General features: G+C 40.5%; 2 protein-coding genes and 1 pseudogene across 2 annotated transcripts; 1 reads left to right on the top strand and 2 right to left on the bottom strand.

Annotated features, from left to right (window-relative positions):
• The first annotated feature begins 218 nt into the window (after positions 1 to 218).
• On the top strand, positions 219 to 5,081 carry LOC118986904 (olfactory receptor 2Z1-like; annotated as a pseudogene).
• A 4,801-nt stretch (positions 5,082 to 9,882) lies between these two features.
• Positions 9,883 to 20,359, bottom strand: LOC118986903 (olfactory receptor 1571-like). Its single transcript, XM_037045955.1, has 2 exons — positions 19,668 to 20,359; positions 9,883 to 10,141 (listed from the first exon to the last, which is right to left on the bottom strand). Exons 1-2 carry the CDS (start codon positions 20,357 to 20,359, stop codon positions 9,883 to 9,885), a joined length of 951 nt encoding a protein of 316 aa, XP_036901850.1.
• Positions 20,360 to 22,660: 2,301 nt separating this feature from the next.
• LOC118986911 (olfactory receptor 7A10-like) lies at positions 22,661 to 23,584 on the bottom strand. The gene has a single exon (XM_037045960.1). The coding sequence runs from the start codon at positions 23,582 to 23,584 to the stop codon at positions 22,661 to 22,663; it is 924 nt and encodes a 307-aa protein (XP_036901855.1).
• Between the last annotated feature and the right edge of the window lie 349 nt (positions 23,585 to 23,933).

The following is a 23,933-nucleotide window of genomic DNA, read 5'->3' as shown; positions in this document are numbered from 1 at the left end:
AGATCACCAAGGGCCCAGATTATGCCTGGTCATGACAGAGAGATGTGAATGTTTTATTGGTAACAAAAGGTATGTTATGTTGGTGCCTGTCCCCTGGTCACTTAGTGTCACCAGAGGAACCCCTAGTCCCAAATTTCTACATCATTCAAGTAAGTAGGGACAGGAAGAGGTGAAACCACAACTTGGAAACTTTCCAAAGGGACTCCTCTTCAACCCACATGAGAGGTATGGCTTTAGGAGCCACAGTGAGAGGACCCAGCCTAGATTAAAGTAAGCCATGGTTAGTTCTGCCCAGCTCTGCCTGTCTCACTGACAGGGAAGAGGTTAGGTGGATGGAATATTTTTTCCAAAAGATATCTTGGATGGAAAGAGTTTCTTAAAAGCTCAGGATACAAGGGAATCACAGCCAGAATCTACAGCCACAGCGGAACTGAGTGTTAAAGATTACAAACACCCCAGGGTGTGCTTTTTTAAAAGATGGGTCAATAGTAATTGGCACCTGAGGAAGTAAGGTGAGTTTCAGGGCATGCAGGACTCTGTGTGTGTGTGCGTATGTGTGTGTATAACAAATCCTGAAACATCTGTTACAGTGTTTGGGGGAAGTGTGTTGAAAGGAAAAAAGGAGATACTTGGGAATCAGAGCCCTCTTTTGCTCAAATTTTAGCTTTTTTGCTTCCACGATGGGTGGTGCTAGAAAAGTCACCACACTTCTCTGAAACTCTGTCTTTTCTTCCTAAAAATACAAATAATATCTACAGACAGTGTTTCTTTTCTATGGTAATAACATATACACAGTAAAAATAAAATAAAAATTTACCATTTTAGCCCTGGCTGATGTAGCACAGTGGACTGAGCATGAACCTGTGAAGCAAAGGGTCACTGGTTGGATTACTAGTCAGGGCACATGCCTGGATTGCAGGCCAGGTCCCCAGTAGGGGGTGAGTGACAGGCCACCACACATTGTTGTTTCTCTCCATCTCTTTCTCCATTATTCCTGTCTCTAAAAATAAGTAAATAAATATAATATTTATATTTAAAATTACCATTTTAATCACTTATAGATGTACTGTTGATGACATTAAATATATTCACATTGTTGTGCAAACATGTCTACCATCCATCTCCAGACTTGAGGATTGAAGTGTTAAGCATGTAAACACTGGATGCCTTCCACAGTCAGCACTCAGTTGGCATCAGCTCCTTTCAGGGGGAGGATATGTGAGTGGACAGAGCGAGATCACATTTATTTGGCCACTTAAATAGCCTGTGGTGGGAGTTTGCTGGAAAGCTATTTTACCAGCTGGGAGACTTAGTGGTTTGGAAATTGATAAGTTAGCAAAAAATTGCAAGGGTTTGTTCATTTCCGTATGAAGACATAAAGAATGAGAGATTCTCAGAGTTTTTGCTGGGTCTGAGCTTACTGTAATTCTAGAATAAAAATCTGGAAGAGGAATTGCTGAGTACAGTCCCTGCAGGTTGTCACTATCCTATCTCTACACCAAAGGTTCTTAACTGGGAGTGATTCTGCCTCTCTGGGGGACATTTGACCAGGTGTGGAGTCACTTTTCATTTTCATGAACAGGGGTGAAAGAGAGTACTGGTATTAAGTGCATTAAGGCCACGGGTGCTGCTAAGCTTCATGCAAGACAGTTCCTCACAACAGACTTACCTCTCCCTGAATAATGCTGAGGTGGAAAATCCCAGTTGTAAACTAGTAGAGTTGAAGATGAATGAACTTTTAGAGACTGTGCTATAGAATCTCAGAGACCAGAGAAGGGACAAGCAGGTTTCTCTCCAGTAAGTACAAGGATATCATAGAGCACCACTACAGATGATGATTTAGACAGAGTGAGCCTTGACCATGGAAGAGGCCATAATATTGAACATAGTAGCTGTGCCATGTCCATGGGGGATATGTTCTTAGATCCCCAGATGGTTCCTGAAACTGCAGAGAGTATCAAACACCCTCTGGAATGGTCTGGAATGGTGCTGCACACTGATCATCCATACTTTCCACCCAAGAGCATTAGCAATAATTTTCTAATTATACAATTTATATATTATTACAATATATTGTATTTTATAATAGGTATCACACTTTACTTATTGAACACTTGCCACATGAGAGGCACTAAGCTCTTAACATCATCCTTTTGTTTAATATTCACAGCAGTTCCTGTGACCAGATTACTGCCACACATATTATGGATGAAATAACTGAGGCTGAAGCTACCCAAGGTCATGCTGCTACCAACAACTTGACCTGGTACCAAGCTCATTTTAATTCTACTCCTGGGTACACTCTCCTAACCACCAACCCACACTGCCCATGTGCTAAATTCCTTCTTCTTGGAACAACTTTGCCTCCTCTGGCTGCCTGAAAAACTCCTACTAGACCTTCAACATTCAGCTAAAACATGTCCTCCCTTTTGAAGCCTTTCTCAACCTGATCCCAGGCAGAGTTTCATCCCCTGGGTACCAAAAGGGCTGGGCATGTGTCTCTGTCACCCTGCTGATGAGACTGTTCTGAAATTATGTGAACGATGCCCACTTTTCCTCAAATTCTAAATTTTATAACCACACAACTAAGTTATCTTACTCTCTTATGTCATTGACTTTCAAAAATGCCACCAGTATGGCAGCCCTTTCTATTTTTAGTTGAATTTCACTGTTGGAAATGTGGTTAGGATGAACCACACAGCTGGCTTCACAAACGGCCACCTCCTAGTAGCACTGAGCAGCAGGTTCTACCACATCTTTCTTATTGAAGCTCTTCTGATATTGAGGACATTTGTCAGTGATGCCACACCCTGTATTAGCCCCAGCCATTGCCTACAGAACATTCTACCCAGTTCCCTCATGTACTTCTCTAACACAAAGAGCTTGGCCATTTATCTCTTTTGCACTGGTACCCAGATGGACAATCTGGGGTCCAGTGAAGCATGGCCCCTGCCTGGTTGATTCACCTTTCAATGTTTCATGCCTAGCCCAGCATGTGCCAAATTTTGTTGAATGCAACTGTGAAAGGGGCTTGGACATGAGAGATAAATTAGGTTCTTGAATAATAAAGACTGCCTTGAAGGCCATGTGAGGATAGTAGCTCTTAGGACAAAGAGCTTCAGTGAGGATCTCAATAGAATCCACTTGCCTCTAAATGACTTGTCTTGCTACTTCTATAACCACCAGCAGTTGGGAATAAACACTCTTCTTTCTGGTCCTGCATTGTTCACTGTTGGAATTTTTTGTGGTGTATAGTGTTCAAGGGAAGTCTGAGGCTACTTGGGGGCTTGGAGGTTCCTTGGAGACCAAGGAAATTAAGCCGCGCTTTTTAGGTGGAAAGTTTTTTTCTTGTCCCAGGACATCTTTTTTGTCCACTCAGGCAAAATTTATTAGACACAATCTTCCAAGCCTGGTAGCTTCCTCTAGACCTTGAAATTGAGTCAGACAACTCATATGTTGCTACTCTCCCATCCAGTGCAACAAAGTTACCAATAATTGTGAGCTCATTGACAACTGTCCCACCTTCCTAACCCTAGGCCATTTGACCCCCAAGTGGTACACAAGTGTCCTTATGGCTCGAACTCCCTAGATTCACACCTTCCATTTGACCCCAGTGCTGGCTCACAATGCATTTCTCTTTGCTCCAGGTGCTTACCCAGGTATCTGGACCCTGGCCTATCTCTCTGTTTTCTTGCTTGCATTGTTGCTTCAGATCCAAGTTGCTTCACCTCCCAGCATTTTCAAAATTTCACCTCAACTTGGGCCCTGGGATCATTGAGATGAGAGCTGTTGAAATGTTCTACTGGAGCTGTTTCTGTTCCTGACTTGGACCTTAAAATTTGTAACAGGAGAGGCAGTGGGAAGCTCTTTACTGGGATGTAACCAAGTATCTTATTCAGAGATGCAACTTACTGCTCTCTCACCCCATGGCTGTAACAAATATCAGTAATAGAGTTCACTAACTGATTATGGCTTCCCCCTCTAGTGATTCTGGCTGTGACCTCACAACTCCTCAAGATGGCACTCTAAACAACAACTACCACTCAATGGCCATTGGCAGGTGGGATGAAACTTATTTTCCAGCCCCACTTAGTCATTTTGCCATTGATCTCCTGTTCTGCCTGCAGTAAAGGCATATTCTGTAAAAATTGGAGGTGTGAATCAATCAGTTACCTCTGACTTCCTTCTGGCAGGCCTCTTCAGTCGCTCAGGGTCAAGTCAGCTACTCTTCTTTCTAGTGGCTGCCATGTTTATCATGGGCTTTCTGGGCAACACTGTTCTGCTCTTCCTGATCTACATGGACTCCCGGCTCCACACACCCATGTACTTTCTGTTCAGTCAACTGTCCCTGTTTGATGTAGGCTTCCTCTTGGTCACCATCCCCAAGATAGCATCAGACTTCCTACAGGTGGAAAGTTCCATCTCCTTTGAGGGTTATGCAGCTCAAATATTTTTCCTTATGCTCATGGGTGTGGCTGAGGGCATCTTGTTGGCCCTCATGTCCTATGACCGTTATGTGTCCATGTGCCACCTTGCAGTATCCTTTGCTTATGAGGCACCACGAGTGCCTTCTTGTGGTGGGCTGTTCCTGGATGGGAGGTGTTCTCAATGTCTCCATCTAGACCTCCGTCACTCTGCACTTCCCCTACTGTGCCTCCCGCATCATGGACCACTTCTTCTGTGAGGTGTCTGCCCTGCTAAAGCTCCTCTGTGCAGACACCTCTGCCTATGAGTTGACGCTGTCCATCTCCGGGGTGCTGATCCTTGTGTTTCCCCAGTCCCTCATCGCCACATCCTATAACCACGTGTTGGGGGCCATTCTAGGCATGTGCTAAGAGGAGGTTATGTGCAAGGCCTTCACCACCTGCTCCTCACACATCACAGTCGTGAGGCTCATTTATGGTGCAGCTGTGTTCATGTACATGGTACCTGGTGCCTACTATAGCTGACAGCAGGACAACATGGTCTCTCTCTTCTATAGCCTTATCACCCCCATGCTTTACCCCCTCATCTACAGTCTGAAGAACTGGGAAGTGCTAATGGCTTTGATGAAAGTGATCCACAGGGATGCGCTTAGATGACATACAGGGCTGCTGATGTGATCGCAGCAGTCTTCCATCCCGCCTTTCACTTCGAAGCACTCTCGTGTGAGGCAGCTGCTGAGAGCTTCTCTTAAAGGCTGTGTCAGCTTCTTCTCATGTCATGACTAGCTGAGTTCATGTTTTCTCCCGTGGACTTGTGGAAATCAATAGTATCAGCCCCAGCCACTTGTTGTATATTCTTTCCTTACTCTTTAGCACTATTTACATGAATGAAAGGCCCTACTTTGTAAAGTTGAGATCTTACTGAAACAACAGAAATTTACTTTCTCACTTTTCTGGAGGCTGGGATGTCTAAGATCAACGTGCTGGCTTATTGTTTTCCTGGTGAGGGCTCTATTCCTGGCTGTAAAGAGCTACCTTTTCACGGTGCTCTCATATGGCAGAGAATTACTCTGGTGCCTCTGCCTCTTCTCCTAAGTGCATTGGACCTATGGGATTGGGGCCCTCCATCATGACCTCATTTAACATTTACCCTTCTTCACAGACCCTGTCTCAAACGCATGCACATGGGAGCTTTGGGCTTCAGTACATGCATTTGGGGGCAGGGGGAAACAAACATTCAGCCTGTAACAGTGAATTAGTAATTTTAATTATTAATGATCACAATTAATTATAATTAAAATAAGATACATTTGGTATAAATAAAATATATGAATGATAATAGTCATTCATGATTAAATTAAGTAATTCTAATATTTCAAGATTGGTAAAAAATAATTGTGTTAGTGACACTAACATTTCTTGACCAGTTGTTTTGACAGTCATACATCGCTTCACCCTCTCAGCAGCTTTGTGATGCAGAAACTGTGATACTTTATGTGTGCATGAGAAAATGAGTCCCCAAAGAGAAAGAGTAATTCACCAATGACTTTACAGGGGCCAGTGGCAGAACTGGCAGTTTAACCCTAGTTTTTCTGTCAGTAAAGACACAGTTCTTTAAGCAATTGTGCTCTATTCACTGTTGAGCAGGTGATGACTGCAATGGATTCTGTGTTTACACGTGTTGGGTATTTGGGCCAGGCAACATCAAAATGAACCATCAAACCCTGGATAATGTAAAAGGTGATGAGGTCAAACTTCATGGGATATTAAAAACATGTGTTAAAACTGAAAGAGCTATTAGGATATCCATGCTTTATCAAGGAATGACTATTTTTTCAAGGCTTTTTTTATCCTGATCATTTCAAGTTTTTAAATTTTATATATTTATTTTGAGACAGAAGAGATGAGAGGGAGAAAGAGAGGGAGAAAAACATGAGTGTGTGGTTGCCTCCCATGAAATCAGGGAGGTATACACCTGGCCTGCAACCCAGGTATGTGCCCTGCCTGGGATTCAAACCAGTGACCATTTGGTTCACAAGTGGCACTCAATCCACTGAGCCACATCAGCAAGGGCTAAAATATATCTGCATATTTCTTCTTTTTTAAAATATATTTTATTGATTATACCATTACAGTTGTTGTTCTATTTCCCCCCTTCATTCTCCTCCACCTGGCACACCCCCTCCCACACCATCCCCCCCCTTTAGTCTATGACCACGTGTCTCAAGTTCATTATATTCTATATTTCCCCCAGTATTCTTGCCCTTCCCCCTATCTATTTTCTACCTACTGTCTATGCTATTTTCTGTACCTTCTCCCCCCTTCTCCTCTTCCCACTCCCCTGTTGCTAACCCTCCATGTGATCTTCATTTCTATGGTTCCACTCCTGATCTAGCTGTCCTCTTCATTTGCTTTTGTTTTAGGTGTGGTGGTTGATAACTGTGAGTTTGCTGTCCTTTCACTGTTCATATTTTTCATCTTCTTCTTGTTCGATAAGTCCCTTTAACATTTCATATAATAAGGGCTTGGTGATGATGAACTCCTTGAATTTGATCTTATCTGAGAAGCACTTTATCTGCCCTTCCATTCTAAATGAAAGCTTTGCTGGATAGAGCAGTCTTGGATGTAGGTCTTTGGATTTCATGACTTGGAATACTTCCTTCCAGCCCCTTCTTGCCTGTAAGGTCTCTTTTGAGAAATCCACTGACAGTCTGATGGGTACTCCTTTGTAGGTGACTGCCCCCTTATCTCTTGCACCTTCTAGGATTCTCTCCTTCATTTTCATCTGGCTAATGTAATGATGATGTGCCTTGGTGTGTTCCTTCTTGGGTCCAACTTCTTTGGCACTCTCTGAGCTGCCTGGATTTCCTGGAAGTCTATTTCCTTTGCCAGATGGGGGAAGTTCTCCTTTATTATTTGTTCAAATATGGTTTCCACTCATGGCTGTTTCTTTCCCCCTTCTGGTACCACTATAATTCAGATGTTGGAACGTTTAAAGGTGTCTCGGAGGTTCCTAAGCCTCTCCTCATTTTTTTGAATTCTTGTAACTTCACTTTTTCCTGTTTGGGCATTTCTTTCTTCCTTCTGGTCCACTCCATTGATCTGAGTCTTAGTTTCCTTTCCATCACTATTGGTTTCCTGTGCATTTCCCTTCATTTCAATTAGTTTAGCCTTCATATGTTCCTCTAGTTTGTGACTATAATCAACCAGTTCTGTGAGTATCCTGATCACCAGTGTCTTGAATTGTGCATCTGAGAGGTTCTCTATTTCCTGATCACTTAGAGTTATCAGCTCTGAGGCTTTGAGTTCTTCTTGAGCCATATTTTGGACTGTTCGTGCCTGGTACAAAGGAGTAGTGGAGCCCTAGCTGTTCACCAAGGCGGGGTAACTCAGTCACTGGGATGTGATGGTGTATGTGGGGGCGGGGTCAAAGAAAATCAATGGCGGTCCCCTCTGTCTCCTCCCGCCTCTGGAGCCACGTGGTCTGTCTCACTACTCACTCCTTTGCTGGGTTTATCTGCGCAGGCAAATGTACAACCATGCTCAGCCTGCCCCACACCCTCACTGGGTCCACAATGCTACCCTGGCTGCCTGCGCGTCTGAGTCGCCTGGGTTGCCTGGGTCACCTGGGTTGCCTGGGTCACCTGGGTCAGAAGATTCTTCCCACAATGGAATAATTGCAGGAAGACCCTGCTCCACTGCTAGCTCTGCCCCTCTTACTGGTCCTGGTTGATGGGTTCGTTGTTGTCCGACTTCCGTATAGTACAGTTTTCTGTTCTTTGGCTGCATCTTTGTTTACTAACCCCTTGTTGTATTCAAACCTTGTTGTGGGAGAAGGCATAGTGTTTCCACCTACACCTCCATCTTGGCGTAAGTCTATATCTGCATTTTAGCAATGCACTTCAATTCATTCATGGATCCAACAGGCTTCAGAATAAAAAAAAAGAATGATTAAGAAAATAGCACTACCTATTAATCTTAGGTGCTCTTGTTGAAGAGGACATGCAGAATTACCTCACTTTAATATTTGTTTCTGAACTTAATTAGTAGAATTCTGAATTGCAGTGATGTCTTTTAAAATAGAAGCTTGATAAACAAAGTATATTTAGAACTTTGGGGACAGCTTTCTCATGTTGAAAGTTTACTGAAACATTATAGATGGGTTAATTTCCATCAAACTTGCCCTTGTTACTTACATTTGTATTTCTTTTTGGTGGGAGTTCAAATGTGTAAAGATGTGGACCAACTGATGTCTTTCCCACAATTTACACTCAAGATTTACCCAGTAACTCCTTTCTGGCCTTTGAAAGGAACTGGCATGACTAGAGTCTTTCCACATTTTTTGCATTCATACAATATCTCTACACTGTGCCCTCCCATGTCTTCAGTTGTGTGGAAAAAGTTTTTTCCACAAAGTCTGCATTCATAGAATTTTTCTCCAGTGTGAGTTCTTTTGTGTATTTCAAGTTAAATGAGAAATAAAAGTGCTACCGCATTGCTTACATCATACGATTTGTCTGTGTAACTTATGGCCTCAGTAACCTCAATAACATCTGAAGTTTTTCCAACAGTTAGGTTTATAGGGCTTCTCTGATACATGAGTTCTTCTGTGTGTTTGTAAAGAATTGTAATCTCTGGAGGCTTTACCACATTGCTTCTATTCACAGGGTCTCTCATGTGCCACTTTCATATTTTTGAAAGGATGAGGAATGTATAAAGGCTTCTCTGCATTGTACATATTCATAGGGTTCCCCTCGGGTGTGCAGCCTCATGTGTGTTTTTAAGCTTTGGTTATTGGAGGTTTTCACACATTTCTAACATTCATGTAACTTCTCTCCATTCATGTGACTTCTTTCTAAAAGACTCCAGTATGAAGTCTTTTGTGAGTTTCTGAGGAACTGTGATCTCTGTGGGCTTTACCAGCTTATTGACATTCATAGGGTTTCTCTCCAGTGTGCTGTCTTGTGTGTACTTTAAGATTTGGTGTTGGGAGAATGCTCTCCCACAGTCCTTACCTTCATAGCATTTCTCTCCACTATGAGTTCTTCCATATAACTGGAAGGAAGAGTGTAGCTAAAAGCTTTACCACATTGTTTACATTTATAGAGTTTCTCCCCAGTGTGAATCTTTTCATGTACCCTAAATGAACTGGGAGAAATAAAACGTCTCTGACATTCCTTACATTTATAAAGTCCTTCTCTATTGTAAGTGATCATGTGTATGTGAAGGAATGACAAGTCACCAAAGGCTTTCTCACACTCCTTACAGTCATAGGGTTTCTCTCCAGTGTGAGTTCTTTCATGTTTTTGAAGAGAACTGGGACTACTGGGGGCTTTACCACACAGCCTACATTCTGTTTCTCTCCTGTGTGATTCATTTCATGGGTTTGAAGTGTATTTATATCTGAAGGCCTTTCCACACTGTTTATATTCATAGAATTTCACTCCAGTGTGCAGTCTCATGTGTACTTTAAGGTTTGTTTATGGGCGGAAGCTCTCCCACATTCCTTACATTTGTACCGTTTCTCTCTAGTGTCAGTCCTTTCATGTGTTTGGAAGGCTTCATGATATCTCAAGGCGTTTCCATATTGTTTACATTCATAGGGTTTCTGTCCAGTGTGAGATTGTTCATGTTTGAGAAATTGACTTGCGATATCTAGAGGATTTGCACATTCCTTACATTTATAAGATTTCTCTACACTGTGGTTTCTTTGATATCTATCAAAAAATTGGAGATAACTGAAAGCTTTATCAAATTCCCTACATTTATGAGGCTTCTCTCGGTATTTTTGACCCTCGTATGCTTCACACCCAGTGTGACATCTGATGTGCTTATTAAGGGATGTACCCTTGCTATTATCAAAATAGTAACAGTCATAAGTGAAATTTATCGATAGTATTTTAAGGTAAACTGTTTTCAAGATATTATTTTTTTATTTAATTACTGTTCAAGTCCAGTTTTCTGTCTTTTACTCCCATCCCAGCCCCTCCTCAGTGCTTCCCACCTTCATCTCATTTCCACCTTTCTTAGTTGTTCTTCATGTGTCCTTTATACTAGTTCCTGTAAATCCTTCCTTTTTTCTCCTGAAATTCCCTCGCCTATTTTTTCTGGTCACTGTACCCCCATTTTCTAGTTCAGTGTCTTTGGCTATATTTTGCTTGATTGTTTGTTTTGTTGCTTAGCTTCCTGTTAGAGGTCAGATAATATGGTATTTATCTTTCAATGCCTGGCTTATTTCACTCAGTATAATGCTTTACATTTCCATCCGTGCTGTTGCAAAGGGTAGGAGCTTCTTCTTTCTTTCCGCTGCATAGGATTCCATTGTGTATATGTACCATAATTTTTTGATCCTTTCATTTACTGGTGGGCACGCAGGTTGCTTCCAGCTCTTGGCTATTGCAAATTGTGCTGTTATGAACATTGGGGTGCATAGGTTCTTTTGGATTTGTGTTTTAGGGTTCTTAGGATATGAACTCAACAGTGGATTTTCTGGGTCAAAAGGCAGGTTCACTTTTAGTTTTCTGAGAAAATTCCATACTGTTCTCCATAGTGGTTGTACCAGTCTGCGATCCCACCAACAGTGAATTAGGGTCCCCTCTTCTCCACAACCTCTCCAACACTTGTTGTTTGTTGCTTTGTTTATGATGGCTATTCTAACCGGTGTAAGGTGGTATCTCATTGTGGTTTTAATTTGCATCTCTCTGATAGCTAGTGATATTGAGCATCTATTTGTGTGTCTCTAAATATTATGTATATACTCCTTGGAGAAACATCTGGTCAAGTCCTTTGCCCACTTTTTAATTGGGTTGCTTGTCTTCAAATAGTGGAGTCATGTAATTTCTTTGTATATTTTGGAGATTAAACCCCTGTCCGAGGTATCATTGGCAAATAGGTTTTGCCATACAGTTGGTTCTCTTTTTTATTTTAATGCTGTTTTCTTTACCGTGCTAAAGCTTTTAATTTTGATTATATCCTATTTGTTTATTATTTCGTTTATGTTACTTGCTCTAAGGGACATATCAGTAAAAATGTTGCTGTGTGAAATATCTGAGATTTTCCTGCCAATGTTCTCCTCTGGGATTTTAATGGTGTCACAGCTTATGTTTAAGTGTTTTATCCATCTTGAATTTTTTGGTGTATGGTGTAAGCTTGTGCTCGAGTTTCATTTTTTTGCATGTAGCTGTCCAGATCTCCCAACACCATTTGTTGAAGAGGCTATCTTTACTCCGTTTTATGTTGCTTCCCTCTTTGTTGAATATTAACTGACTATAGAGAGTTGGGTTTATTTTGGGGCTCTCTGTTCTATTCCATTGGTCTATGTGCCTGTTCTTATGCCAGTATCAGGCTGTTTTGATTACAGTAGCCTTGTAATATAGTTTGGTATTACGTATTGTAATCCCTCTGACTTTGTTCTTCTTTCTCAAAATTGCACCTACTATTAGGGGTTGTTTATGGTTCCACATAAATTTTTGAAGTGTTTGTACCATGTCTGTGAAGTATGTCATTGGTACTTTAATAGGTATTGCATTGAATCTGTAAATTGCTTTGGGTGGTACAAACATTTTGATGATGTTAGTTCTCCCAATCCATGAACACGGTATATGTTTTCATTTGTTTGTGTCTTCCTTGATTTCTTTCTTCAGTGTTGTGTACTTTTCTGCATACAGGTCTTTTACCTCCTTGGTTAGGTTTATTCCCAGATATTTTATTTTTCTTTTTGCTATATCAAATGGGATTTTTTTCTTGATTTCTGCTTGTGCTGTTTCATTCTTAGTATACAAAACTGCCTTTGACTTCTGGATATTTACTTTGTATACTGCTGTTATGCCACATTCATTTACTAGGTTGAGCAGTTCTTGGGTAGAGTCTATAGCATTTTCCATGTACACTATTGTGTCATCTGCAGACAATGACAGTTTTTTTCCTACTTTCCAATTTGGATGCCTTTTATTTCCTTTTCTTGTCTGATCTTTGTGGCTAAAACTTACAATACTATATGGAATAGAAGTGGTGAAAGTGGACAACCCTGTCTTGTTCCTGATCTTAGTGGATAAGCTTTTAGTTTTTGCTCATTGAGTATAATGTTGGCTGAAGGTCTCTCATATATGGCCTGTAAAGTATTGAGAAGTGCTCCCTCTATTCCCACTTTGCTGAGTGTATTTATCATGAATTGGTGTTGTTCCTTATCCAGAGCTTTTTCCACATCTATTGATATGATCATCTGACTTTTGTCTTTGCTTTTGTTTATATGATGTATTACATTTACTGATTTGCAAATATTGAACCATCCTTGTATTCCTGGGATGAATCCCAATTGGCCACAGTGAATGATCTTTTTAATGTATTGTTGGATGTGGTTTGCCAGAATTTTGTTGAGGATTTTAGCGTCTATGTTCATCAGTGGTATTGGCCTGAAATTTTCTTTCTTTGTTGTGTCTCTGTCTTGTTTTGGAATTAGGATGATGCTGGCTTCATAAAAACATTTGGGAGTCTTCCATCACTTTGAATTTTTTGGAACAGTCTGTGAAGGATAGGAGTTAGCTCTTCCTTAAATGCCTTGTAGAATTCTCCTGTGAAACCATCTGGTCCAGGACTCTTGTGAGTCGCAAGGTTTTTGATTACTGCTTCAATTTCATCTGCTGTTATTGGTCTATTCAGGCTTTGTGCTTCTTCATCGTTCAGTTTTGGAAGATTATATTTTTCTAGAAATTTGTCCTTTTCAGCTAAGATTTTGAATTTTTGGCATACAATTCTTCAAAGTAATTTCTTACAATACTTTGTATTTCTGTGGGGTCAAGAGGAGGTAATCCCTCCTCTTTCATTTCTGATTGTGTTTATTTGGGTTCTCTCTTTTTTTCTTGATGAGCCTGCTTAAAGGCTTGTCTATTTTGTTTATCTTTTCAAAAACCACTCCTGGATTCATTGCTCCTTAGAATGAATTGTGCTTCTAGTCTCTATGCCATTTAATTCTGCTCTGATCTTGGTTATTTCCTTCCTTCTACTTACTCTGGGCTGTCCTTGTTGTTTTTCCTCGAGTTCTTGCAGGCGTCAGGTTTGGTTGTTTGTTTGAAATGTTTCTATCTTTTTTAGGTAGACCTGTATTTTATGAACTTCCCTCTCAGGACTACAATATAACCTTGGTATATGGTAGATTGTGTCATATGATTGTTGCTCTAATATTGTTATAAATAATAGTTGTTACATACTATTATAAATACTACAAACACCTCCCCCCTCCCGCCCAGATCTTAGCCCACTTCATTGTTGCCCAAACTATAATACTGTAGTGGTTAACTCTATTATACTCTCTCATACTACACCTATTTACCATCCTTTATTCTCACCTTACCTCAGAATCTGACCTCCCTCAACCTCTCTCCTTTCTAGATCCAAATCACAAACCTTCCCTCCCCAACAAGAGCCTTATCTTTTTGTGCCCCATAGTTTTGGGTTGTTGTGAGTTCATTTTCATTTGTTTCCAGTAACTTTTTTATTTCTTCCCTAATTTCAATCTTGACCCATTCATTGTTTAATAGCATGCTCTTTAATCTCCGTGATTTTGAATGTTTTGCATCTTTTCTCTTGGACTTGGTTTGCAGTTTCTGTCCCTTGTCATCAGAGAAAATGCTTGGGATGATTTCAATTTTCTTAAATTTGTTGAGGCTTGTTTTGTGTCCTATCACGTGGTCTATCTTTGAAAATATTCCATGCACATTTGAAGTGAATGTATATTTAGCTTCTTTGGGATGAAAGGCTCTATATATATCAGATAAGTTCATTTCATCTATGACATTGTTCAACGCCACAATATTTTTGTTGATATGTTGTTTGGAAGATCTGATGTTTTTGACAGTGGGGTGTTAAAATCCCCTGCTATAATGGTGTTGCTGTCAATATCTTTCTTGAAGTCCTCTAAAATTTTTTATATCTTTGGGTGCTTCTATGTTGGGTGCATATATATTTACAGTGTTTATGTCTTCCTGGTGGATTCTTTCCTTGAATATTATGAAGTGACCTTCTGGGTCTCTCTTTATGGTTCTTTATTTGAAGACTATTTTGTCTGATATGGGTATTGCTACCCCAGCTTTTTTCCCTGTCCGTTTGCTTGGAAAATTTGTTTACAGCCCTTCACTTTTACTCTGTGTAGGTCTTTTGTCTTGAGGTGGGTCTCTTGTAGGAAGCAAATGAGTGGCTCATGCTTCCTTATCCATTCAGCTATTCTGTGTCTTTTGATTGGAGCATTTAATTCATTTACTTTTAAGGTTATTATTGATAGGTACTTATTCATTGCCATTTCTATACCTGTGCTTCTTATTGTATCTCTTTTTTCTTTCCTTTCCTTAGAGAGCAGTCCTTTTAGTATTTCTTGCAGAGCTGGTTTGGTGGAAGCATATACTTTTAGACTTCTTTTGCCTTGGAAGCTCTCTATTGGACCTTCTATCTTGATTGAGAGCCTTGCTGGGTAAAGTAGCCTTGATTGCCGGTGTCTGATTCTCATTACTTGGAATATTTCTTGCCATTCTCTTCTTGCTTGGAGCATTTCCATTGAGAAGTCAGTAGCTAACCTTATTGGGGCTCCCTTGTATCTTACTTCCTTTTTCTCCCTTGCTGCCTTTAAGATTCTCTCTTTGTCTTGGAATTTTGCTATTTAAATGATGATGTGTCTTGAAGTGGGCCTCCTTGGGTTCCTCTTGAATGGGACTCTCTGTGTTTCCTGGATTTGTGTGACTTTTTCTCTCATCGAATTAGGGAAGTTTTCCATCATTACTTTTTCAAATAAATTTTCTATTTCTTGCTCTTCTTCCTCTCCTTCTGGTATCCCTATTATTTGGATATTATTATGTTTCATATTGTTTTGCATTTCTCTTAATTCCTCTTCATTCTTTCTGAACCTCTTTTCCTTTTCTTGCTCTTTCTGGAAGTTTTTTTCTACTTTGTCCTCCAACTCACTAATCCAATCTTCTGCTTCTTTGATCCTGCTTTGGTTCCTTCCACTGTGTTCTTCAGGTGTGAAATTGTATTCTTCATTTCCTCTTGGCTCTTGCTGATACTTTCTATTTCCTTTTTCATGTTGATATATTTTGTAGTGAGTTCATTGTAGCTCCCCTGTAGTTTCTGGTAGCTCATAGTGAGCTCTTTGAACTTTCTGATAACCAGTGCTTTGAATTCAGTATCTAATAGCTGACTTGCCTCTATTTCATCCAGCATTCTTTCTGAGGCTTCCTCCTTTCCTTTCATTGGGGGGTTGTTTCTTATCCTTCCCCTTGTTTGTGAGACTCTTCTCGTTAGCTTCAGCTTCTTAAAAAGATTTGTTCTGGCTTCCTGGATTTAAATTTTGAACTTCTTTGATCTAATGCCTCTGGGATTCAGTGCTTTCGTCTCTTTGATCTCCCCAGGTCACTGGTGTTGGGCTGTCTTTTACATTGGCTCTGAGTTTGTCTTTGGGTTTTTGTTTTTTCTGGGTCTTTCTTTTGTGAGTCCTTCCCACCAGCTGATGAACTGATGGTCCCTCTGACCACTACACATTTTAATTTGTAGCGCTGGTGAGGGCGGGTTGTGTTGAAGCTAGTTCTTCCATGTATACCAGGTTTTGAGGATTCTCTTTTGCTCTTGTTCAGTTGTTTTCCCTGGGTAGTTTCACCACACTATAGTTGTATTTCCAAATAGGTCTTGGGTTGAGGGTTTTTTGGTTTCTACTCCCTCATTCACCTTCTTCTGTTGTTGTCTGTTGCTGGTTCCTTTATTGTTGGGTTTCTTCTTCCCTTGGGTATCCTGGTGTTCGCCGCTTCCACCTACTCTTGTGTCTGTGTGTGTGTGTGTGTGTGTGTGTGTGTGTGTGTGTGATCAGTTGGAGGGGAAGGCAAACTGGTTTATGACAGCAGGAGAGTATTCTATGATATATACAGTAGCAGCTGGCAGAGAAGAGATAGGAGACCTTCTGTCTATGTACAGCGTTAACCATAGTCTTCAACCCAACTAGCCACTATTTAGAAAGGATGGAAAAAAAGATAAGACTCTTGTTGGGGAGGGAAGGTTTGTGATTTGGATCTAGAAAGGAGAGAGGTTGAGGGAGGTCAGATTCTGAGGTAAGGTGAGAATAAAGAATGGTAAATAGGTGTAGTGTGAGAGAGTATAATAGAGTTAACCACTACAGTACTATAGTTTGGGCAACAATGAAGTGGGCTAAGATCGGGGGGGGGGGTGTGTAGTATTTAAAATAGTATGTAACAACTATTATTTATAATAATATTAGAGCAACAATAATATGACACAATCTACAATATACCAATGTTAGGAAGTATTGGACCTTTAATAGTGTGCTAACTGGGCAAGGGGAAGTAAAGGACAGTAAACTAGCAATACACTATGAATGAGGTGACAGGGGAAACCTGTCAAGGGATACGATATATACACCCAAGGTAAAGGAGACTATACAGAAAGAGGAGGAATACAAGATACTATTAAAATAAAAGATGTAAGAATAATGAAAAATACAAATATTCAGTAACTTGTAGTTTTTCTGTTATAGCAAAGTGAATTTTGTCTCTCTGTCTCTACTGGTGTGATGCCCCCTCTTTGAGTCCAGCTCTGGTTTTTTCACTGTTCTAAGTCTTTTGTCTCACTTGGGGGGGGGGGCAAAAAGAAAGAAAAAAAGCAAGTGGAATGGAGCAAAAAGTGGTAGGTTTTCTAAGAAAGGGAGAAGTACTAAAACAAGAAAGAGGAAGAGAGAGGGTAAAAGTATTGAAAGAGAAAACAATAATAAAGTTAAAAAATAAAAGATTATTGAAAAACAAAAACAAAAAACCCTCTTGTTGGTTTCCAGCTTGTCAAACCGTTTCTTCTGGTCATACTAGCTGCACCAGTCTGAGGGGCAATTGATGTGGCTTTTGTCCCTTCTCGGTGAACTCAACCGGCCTCATGAGAGTTCTCCCAAGATCTGGTGCCTCCCCCAGCACCCCAATGAGAGCAGACTTTCCCTAGGATTCACAGTCCTGGGCTGGGGTGCTGGGGCTTGCTCCAGCCAGGCTTCCCTGGTCCCTCATGCTTGAGTGAGAACCTTTCCCAGTGCTATGGGGGAACGGAAGAGTGACTCTCAATTCTCCCAAGCTGGCGACCACAGACTTCACATGTGCTCAAAGCCCTCTCCTTTGCTTCCTCGAGCCTCTTCCTCTCTCTCACACTTTAAGCAAACAGATCTCTCCTGGAGTTTTTCAAACTGGCCAGGCTGGGTAGGCAGGGAACTGATGACCCAGCTCTCTACCAAGGACATTGCTGCCACCCCTCAGCTCCAATCATAGTCCGAGGTTGACTGGCCAGGGCCCTGACACAGCCTGTCAGAGGCAGCAGCCTCCTCCTGAGGCCTCTGCACTGGTCCTTTGGACCTTATTCACCTCCAGCCACCTCCTCACCATTTGGTCATTCAGTGTCTGCTACAATTCTTGGAGTCCTATTTTCCTATATGCTGGGTCCCTGTTGGCTATTTGCTGTGCCCCTCTGCAGAAGAGCCAGGTTTTTCTCCCGTGCAGGGGTGGGGGGATCAGAATTCTTTGTCCTACTCTGCTGCCATCTTCCTGATCATTGAAGATACTGTTTTGACTATGACCATCTAGTGTCACATGTAAAAATATATTTTTGGTAAAAACATTCTAGAAATAACCAAATTTGAAGCAAAGCTTATTTGTTTTTTTCCTCCTTTTTAAGTTTTCTAACATAATAGGATTTCCACATGATCCACTACATTTTGTTGTGGGTGTGACTCACCTTAGTTTTCTCCCCTGGTTTTTTTCCTGATCTTCAGTATCATGATCTTCCCATTTTTTTCCTTCAATGTAGGCCAAAAAGAAAATACTTCAAAATATTAGGAATTAGACAAAAATTATTGGTGTTTAGGCTCATTTTTTTTCTGTGACAATGCCTAGTTTATTTATCTACCATTTCACAAGCCAAATATTGGCAAGATGTCAATAAGCAAGAAATTATTATTCTTCTGTAAGTAATGAAGATAAATAAAGGGTTATATTAAACCATTTGCTTTTGGAATGGCTTGTTATATAGCAATAGCAAACTGATGCTATAATCAGAGGAAATAGAACTCAGGGTAATTAGAATATTCTGCTGTGTTTTACCTCTAACATTTGTACTGATGGAGGAAAGCATTCACAATCATGCTTTTTTCACATATATTTCTGATAACTGCATTAAAGCAAGTCCACTGAGGTTCCCTTACAGGCAGTGAGGACAGAGTGGAATGATGTGCACATTTGTGCAGGTAAATTGGTGACCCCTTTTCACATGATTGGACAAGATTTTACCTCCTGTGTGGTTCATCCTTTAATCATAAAGACTGAAGACATTCCTGAGTACAAACGAGATATATATTGTGTGATATTTATATTGGTCACACACTGTCCCTTTTCTGGATTTGGAAACATTTGGATAAGGAAAAGCATTTCATTTAGACCACTAGAAAGACTCTGATTTTTAGGGAGCACAGTGAAAGTTTTCAAGTAGAAACAGGAAAATACTTCAGAAAAGAACAAAAAACACTCCATGTAATTTTTCACTCCTCACACATGGACATCGTACTCCATACTTTAATGACTAGATGTGCAGCATGAAAATATTTTGTATAATAATAAATTTTCAGGCACTTTTTGCATCATTGTATGGATGGTAATCTGTTTCATATTAGGTAAGTCTGTTTATTAAAATGTATATTTCTTAGTAGACTTCTTGGAAACATGGATTTGATGGTCACTTTTTGACAGAGGCTATGAAGGCATGTGGACACACAGCTGAATGACAGAATGGAGTATATAAAACCAGGAGAGCAGCTATAAAACCTAACAGTATGTTCAAGTCTACATTAGCAAGAAGCATAGTAAACGTAGTGCTATAAAAAATATTTATGACCATGTAAGTGAAATTTGTGGTCTCAGATGTTCCTCTCCAACAAAGTTATATACATGACCTCAGTATCCAAGTGTAATTTAGTCCAAAAGACTAGTATAATACATGACTATTCTTTCTGTAAAACACCAGAAATATTACTTGGAATAATATATGTCATAAAACAATATATTATGATAATGTAATTTATGTGAACCCATGAGATACAAGAGAATTTCTAATTACATACGGTCTAAAGATTGTAAAAACTTGTATCAGTAATTATTGCTCTGCAGCTTTGAACATTCAGGGGAACTTTTTCAGCCAAATACAGTTGGTCTTTGAAAAGGTTACCTAGCAAGAAATCTTTTCAGAGCCCTCTTTATGTCCTTATTCCTGAGACTATAGATGAAGGGGTTCAGCATGGGTGTGACCACAGTGTACATCACTGAGGTGACTGCACTAGACTGTAAGTGGTCAGTACCAGCAGAGCCAAAATACAAACCTAGGATTGTACCGTAAAACAAGGAGACAACTGAGAGGTGAGATGCACAGGTGGAAAATGCTTTATACTTCCCCTGAGCTGATGAGATTGCACATATGGAGAACACTATCTTAGAGTAAGAATATAGGATCCCAGCCAGGGGACCACCACCCAACAGTCCAGCTGAAAAGTACATCACAATGTCATTAGAAAAGGTGTCAGAACAGGCAAGTTGGACTACCTCTTTGAGTTCACAGAGAAAGTGAGGGATTTCCAAGTCTGAGCAGAAGGACAGCTGCAACACCATTAAGCTTTCTAACAAGGAATGCAGAATACTAATGATCCAGGACACCAGAATCAGCAGCCCACAGAGGCGGGGGTTCATGATGACTGTGTAGTGCAGGGGGTGACAGATGGCCACATACCTGTCATAGGCCATGACAGTAAGGATGAAGTTATCCAACACTGCAAAGTGTATATAAAAATACATCTGTGCGATGCAACCTGCATAGGTGATGGCTTTGCTGTGTGTCNCCTTCTCGGTGAACTCAACCGGCCTCATGAGAGTTCTCCCAAGATCTGGCGCCTCCCCCCAGCACCCCACTGAGAGCAGACTTTCCCCAGGATTCACAGTCCTGGGCTGGGGTTCTGGCGCTTGCTCCAGCCAGGCTTCCCTGGTCCCTCAGGCTTGGGTGAGAACCTTTCCCAGTGCTATGGGGGAACAGAAGAGTGACTCTCAATTCTCCCAAGCTGGCGACCACAGACTTCACAGGTGCTCAAAGCCCTCTCCTTTGCTTCCTCGAGCCTCTTCCTCTCTCTCACACTTTAAGCAAACAGATCTCTCCTGGAGTTTTTCAAACTGGCCAGGCTGGGTAGGCAGGGAACTGATGACCCAGCTCTCTACCAAGGACATTGCTGCCACCCCTCAGCTCCAATCATAGTTCGAGGTTGACTGGCCAGGGCCCTGGCACAGCCTGTCAGAGGCAGCAGCCTCTGCCTGAGGCCTCTGCACTGGTCCCTCGGACCTTATTCACCTCCAGCCACCTCCTCACCATCTGGTCATTCAGTGTCTGCTACAATTCTTGGAGTCCTATTTTCCTATATGCTGGGTCCCTGTTGGCTATTTGCTGTGCTCCTCTGCAGAAGAGCCAGGTTTTTCTCCCGTGCGAGGGGGGGAGCAGAATTCTTTGTCCTACTCCACTGCCATCTTCCTGATCATTGAAGATACTGTTTTGACTATGACCATCTAATGTCACATGTAAAAATATATTTTTGGTAAAAACATTCTAGAAATAACCACATTTAAAGCAAAGTTTATTTGTTTTTTTCCTCCTTTTTAAGTTTTATAACATAACAGGATTTCCACATGATCCACTACATTTAGTTGTGGGTGTGACTCGCCTTAGTTTTCTCCCCTGGTTTTTTCCTGATCTTGAATGTCATGATCTTCCCATTTTTTTCCTTCAATGTAGGCCAAAAACAAAAAACTTCAAAATATTAGGAATTAGACAAAAATTATTGGTATTTAGGCTCAGTTTTTTTCTGTGACAATGCCTAGTTTATTTATCTACCATTTCACAAGCCAAATATTGGCAAGATGTCAATAAGCAAGAAATTATTGTTCTGTAAGTAATGAAGATAAATAAAGGGTTATATTAAACCATTTGCTTTTGGAATGGCTTGTTATATAGCAATAGCAAACTGATGCTATAATCAGAGGAAATAGAACTCAGGGTAATTATAATATTGGCTACATCTTACCTTTAACTTTTGTACTGATGGAGGAATCATGCTTTTTTCACATATATTTCAGCTAACTGCATTAAAGCAAGTCCACTGAGGTTCCCTTCCAGGCAGTGAGGACAGAGTGGAAAGATGTGCACATTTGTGCAGGTAAATTGGTGACCCCTTTTCACATGATTGGACAAGATTTTACCTCCTGTGTGGTTCATCCTTTAATCATAAAGACTGAAGACATTCCTGAGTATAAACGAGATATATATTGTATGATATTTATATTGGTCATACACTGCCTTTTGTGGATTTGGAAGCAATTGGGTAAGGAAAAACATTTCATTTAGAGCACTAGAAAGACTCTGATTTTTAGGGAGCACATTGAAAGTTTTCAAGTAGAAACAGGAAAATACTTAGAAAAGAACAAAAAACACTCCATGTAATTTTTTACTCCTCACACATGGACATCATATTCCACATTTTAATGACTAGATGTGCAGCATGAAAAATATTTTATATAATAATAAATTTTCAGGCACTTTTTGCATCATTGTATGGATGGTAATCTGTTCCATATTACATTAGTCTGTTTATTAAAATGTATATTTCTTAGTAGACTCTTCTTGTAAATATGGATTTGATTATCACTTTTTCAAAGAGGCTATGTAGGCATGTGGACACACAGCTGAATGACAGAATGGAGTATATAAAACCAAGAGAGCAGCTATAAAACCTAACAGCATGTTCAAGTCTACATTAGCAAGAAGCATAGTAAATGTAGTGCTATAAAAAATATTTATGACCATGTAAGTGAAATTTGTGGTCTCAGATATTCCTCTCCAACAAAGTTATATACATGACCTCAGTATCCAAGTGTACTTTAGTCCAAAAGACTAGTATAATACATGACTATTCTTTCTGTAAAACACCAGAAATATTACTTGGAAAAATATATATCATAAAAGAATATATTATGATAATGTAATCTTTGTGAACCCATGAGATGCAAGAGAATTTCTAATTACATACAGTCTAAAGATTATAAGAACTTCTGTCAGTAATTCTTGCTCTGAAGCTTTGAACATTCAGGGAAAATTCTTCAGCCACATACAGTTGGCCTTTGAAAAGCTTACCTAGCAAGGAATCTTTTCAGAGCCCTCTTTATGTCCTTATTCCTGAGACTATAGATGAAGGGGTTCAGCATGGGTGTGACCACAGTGTACATCACTGAGGTGACTGCACTAGACTGTAAGTGGTCAGTACCAGCAGAGCCAAAATACAAACCTAGGATTGTACCGTAAAACAAGGAGACAACTGAGAGGTGAGATGCACAGGTGGAAAATGCTTTATACTTCCCCTGAGCTGATGAGATTGCACATATGGAGAACACTATCTTAGAGTAAGAATATAGGATCCCAGCCAGGGGACCACCACCCAACAGTCCAGCTGAAAAGTACATCACAATGTCATTAGAAAAGGTGTCAGAACAGGCAAGTTGGACTACCTCTTTGAGTTCACAGAGAAAGTGAGGGATTTCCAAGTCTGAGCAGAAGGACAGCTGCAACACCATTAAGCTTTCTAACAAGGAATGCAGAATACTAATGATCCAGGACACCAGAATCAGCAGCCCACAGAGGCGGAGGTTCATGACGACTGTGTAGTGCAGGGGGTGACAGATGGCCACATACCTGTCATAGGCCATGACAGTAAGGATGAAGTTATCCAACAGTGCAAAGTGTGTATAAAAATACATCTGTGTGATACAACCTGCATAAGTGATGGCTTTGCTGTGTGTCTGGATGTTCACCAGCATCTTTGGGATGGTGGTGGAGGTAAAACAGATGTCTACCAAGGACAGGTTGGAGAGGAAAAAGTACATGGCTGTGTGGAGGTGGGAGTCTGAGCTGACGGCCAGCATGATGAGCAGGTTTCCCAACACAGTGATCAGGTACATGGAAAGGAAGATACCAAAGAGAACAGGCTGCAGTTCTGGTTCTTCTGACAGTCCCAGGAGAAGAAACTCTGAAATTTGTGTAACATTGCCTGGTTCCATATGGGACAGGTGACTACCAAAAAATAGAAGAAAATGAATAACTAATTTTTACATTAGTAACTGAGAATAAATGCTACATTTTTCTTTTAGAATGCAAAAAATAATTTTCATATTGGGTTAGGATCTAGTTCTTATTAAGGCTGTCTATTGCCATTGCTCATTAGAATTCCCTTTTCTACCATCATTCATTCTTCAAACACCATGTATATTGCTATTTTATTGGGGATATTGTTCATGTATTTGAGAAGTAGACTCCTATATTGACTGTAGACCTGTACCAGGCATTATTCAGAGTATGGGATAATGAAAAACAAAGGGTTCCTCAAACTAAAGATGAACAAAGAACATA

The sequence above is a fragment of the Sturnira hondurensis genome, unplaced genomic scaffold, assembly GCF_014824575.4.
Source record: "Sturnira hondurensis isolate 20B ecotype Veracruz unplaced genomic scaffold, ASM1482457v3 Scaffold0004703, whole genome shotgun sequence".
In the NCBI taxonomy this organism is placed as follows: domain Eukaryota; kingdom Metazoa; phylum Chordata; class Mammalia; order Chiroptera; family Phyllostomidae; genus Sturnira; species Sturnira hondurensis.
The sequence above is the reverse complement of the archived record's forward strand: the minus strand, read 5'-3'. Positions and strand labels throughout refer to the sequence as shown.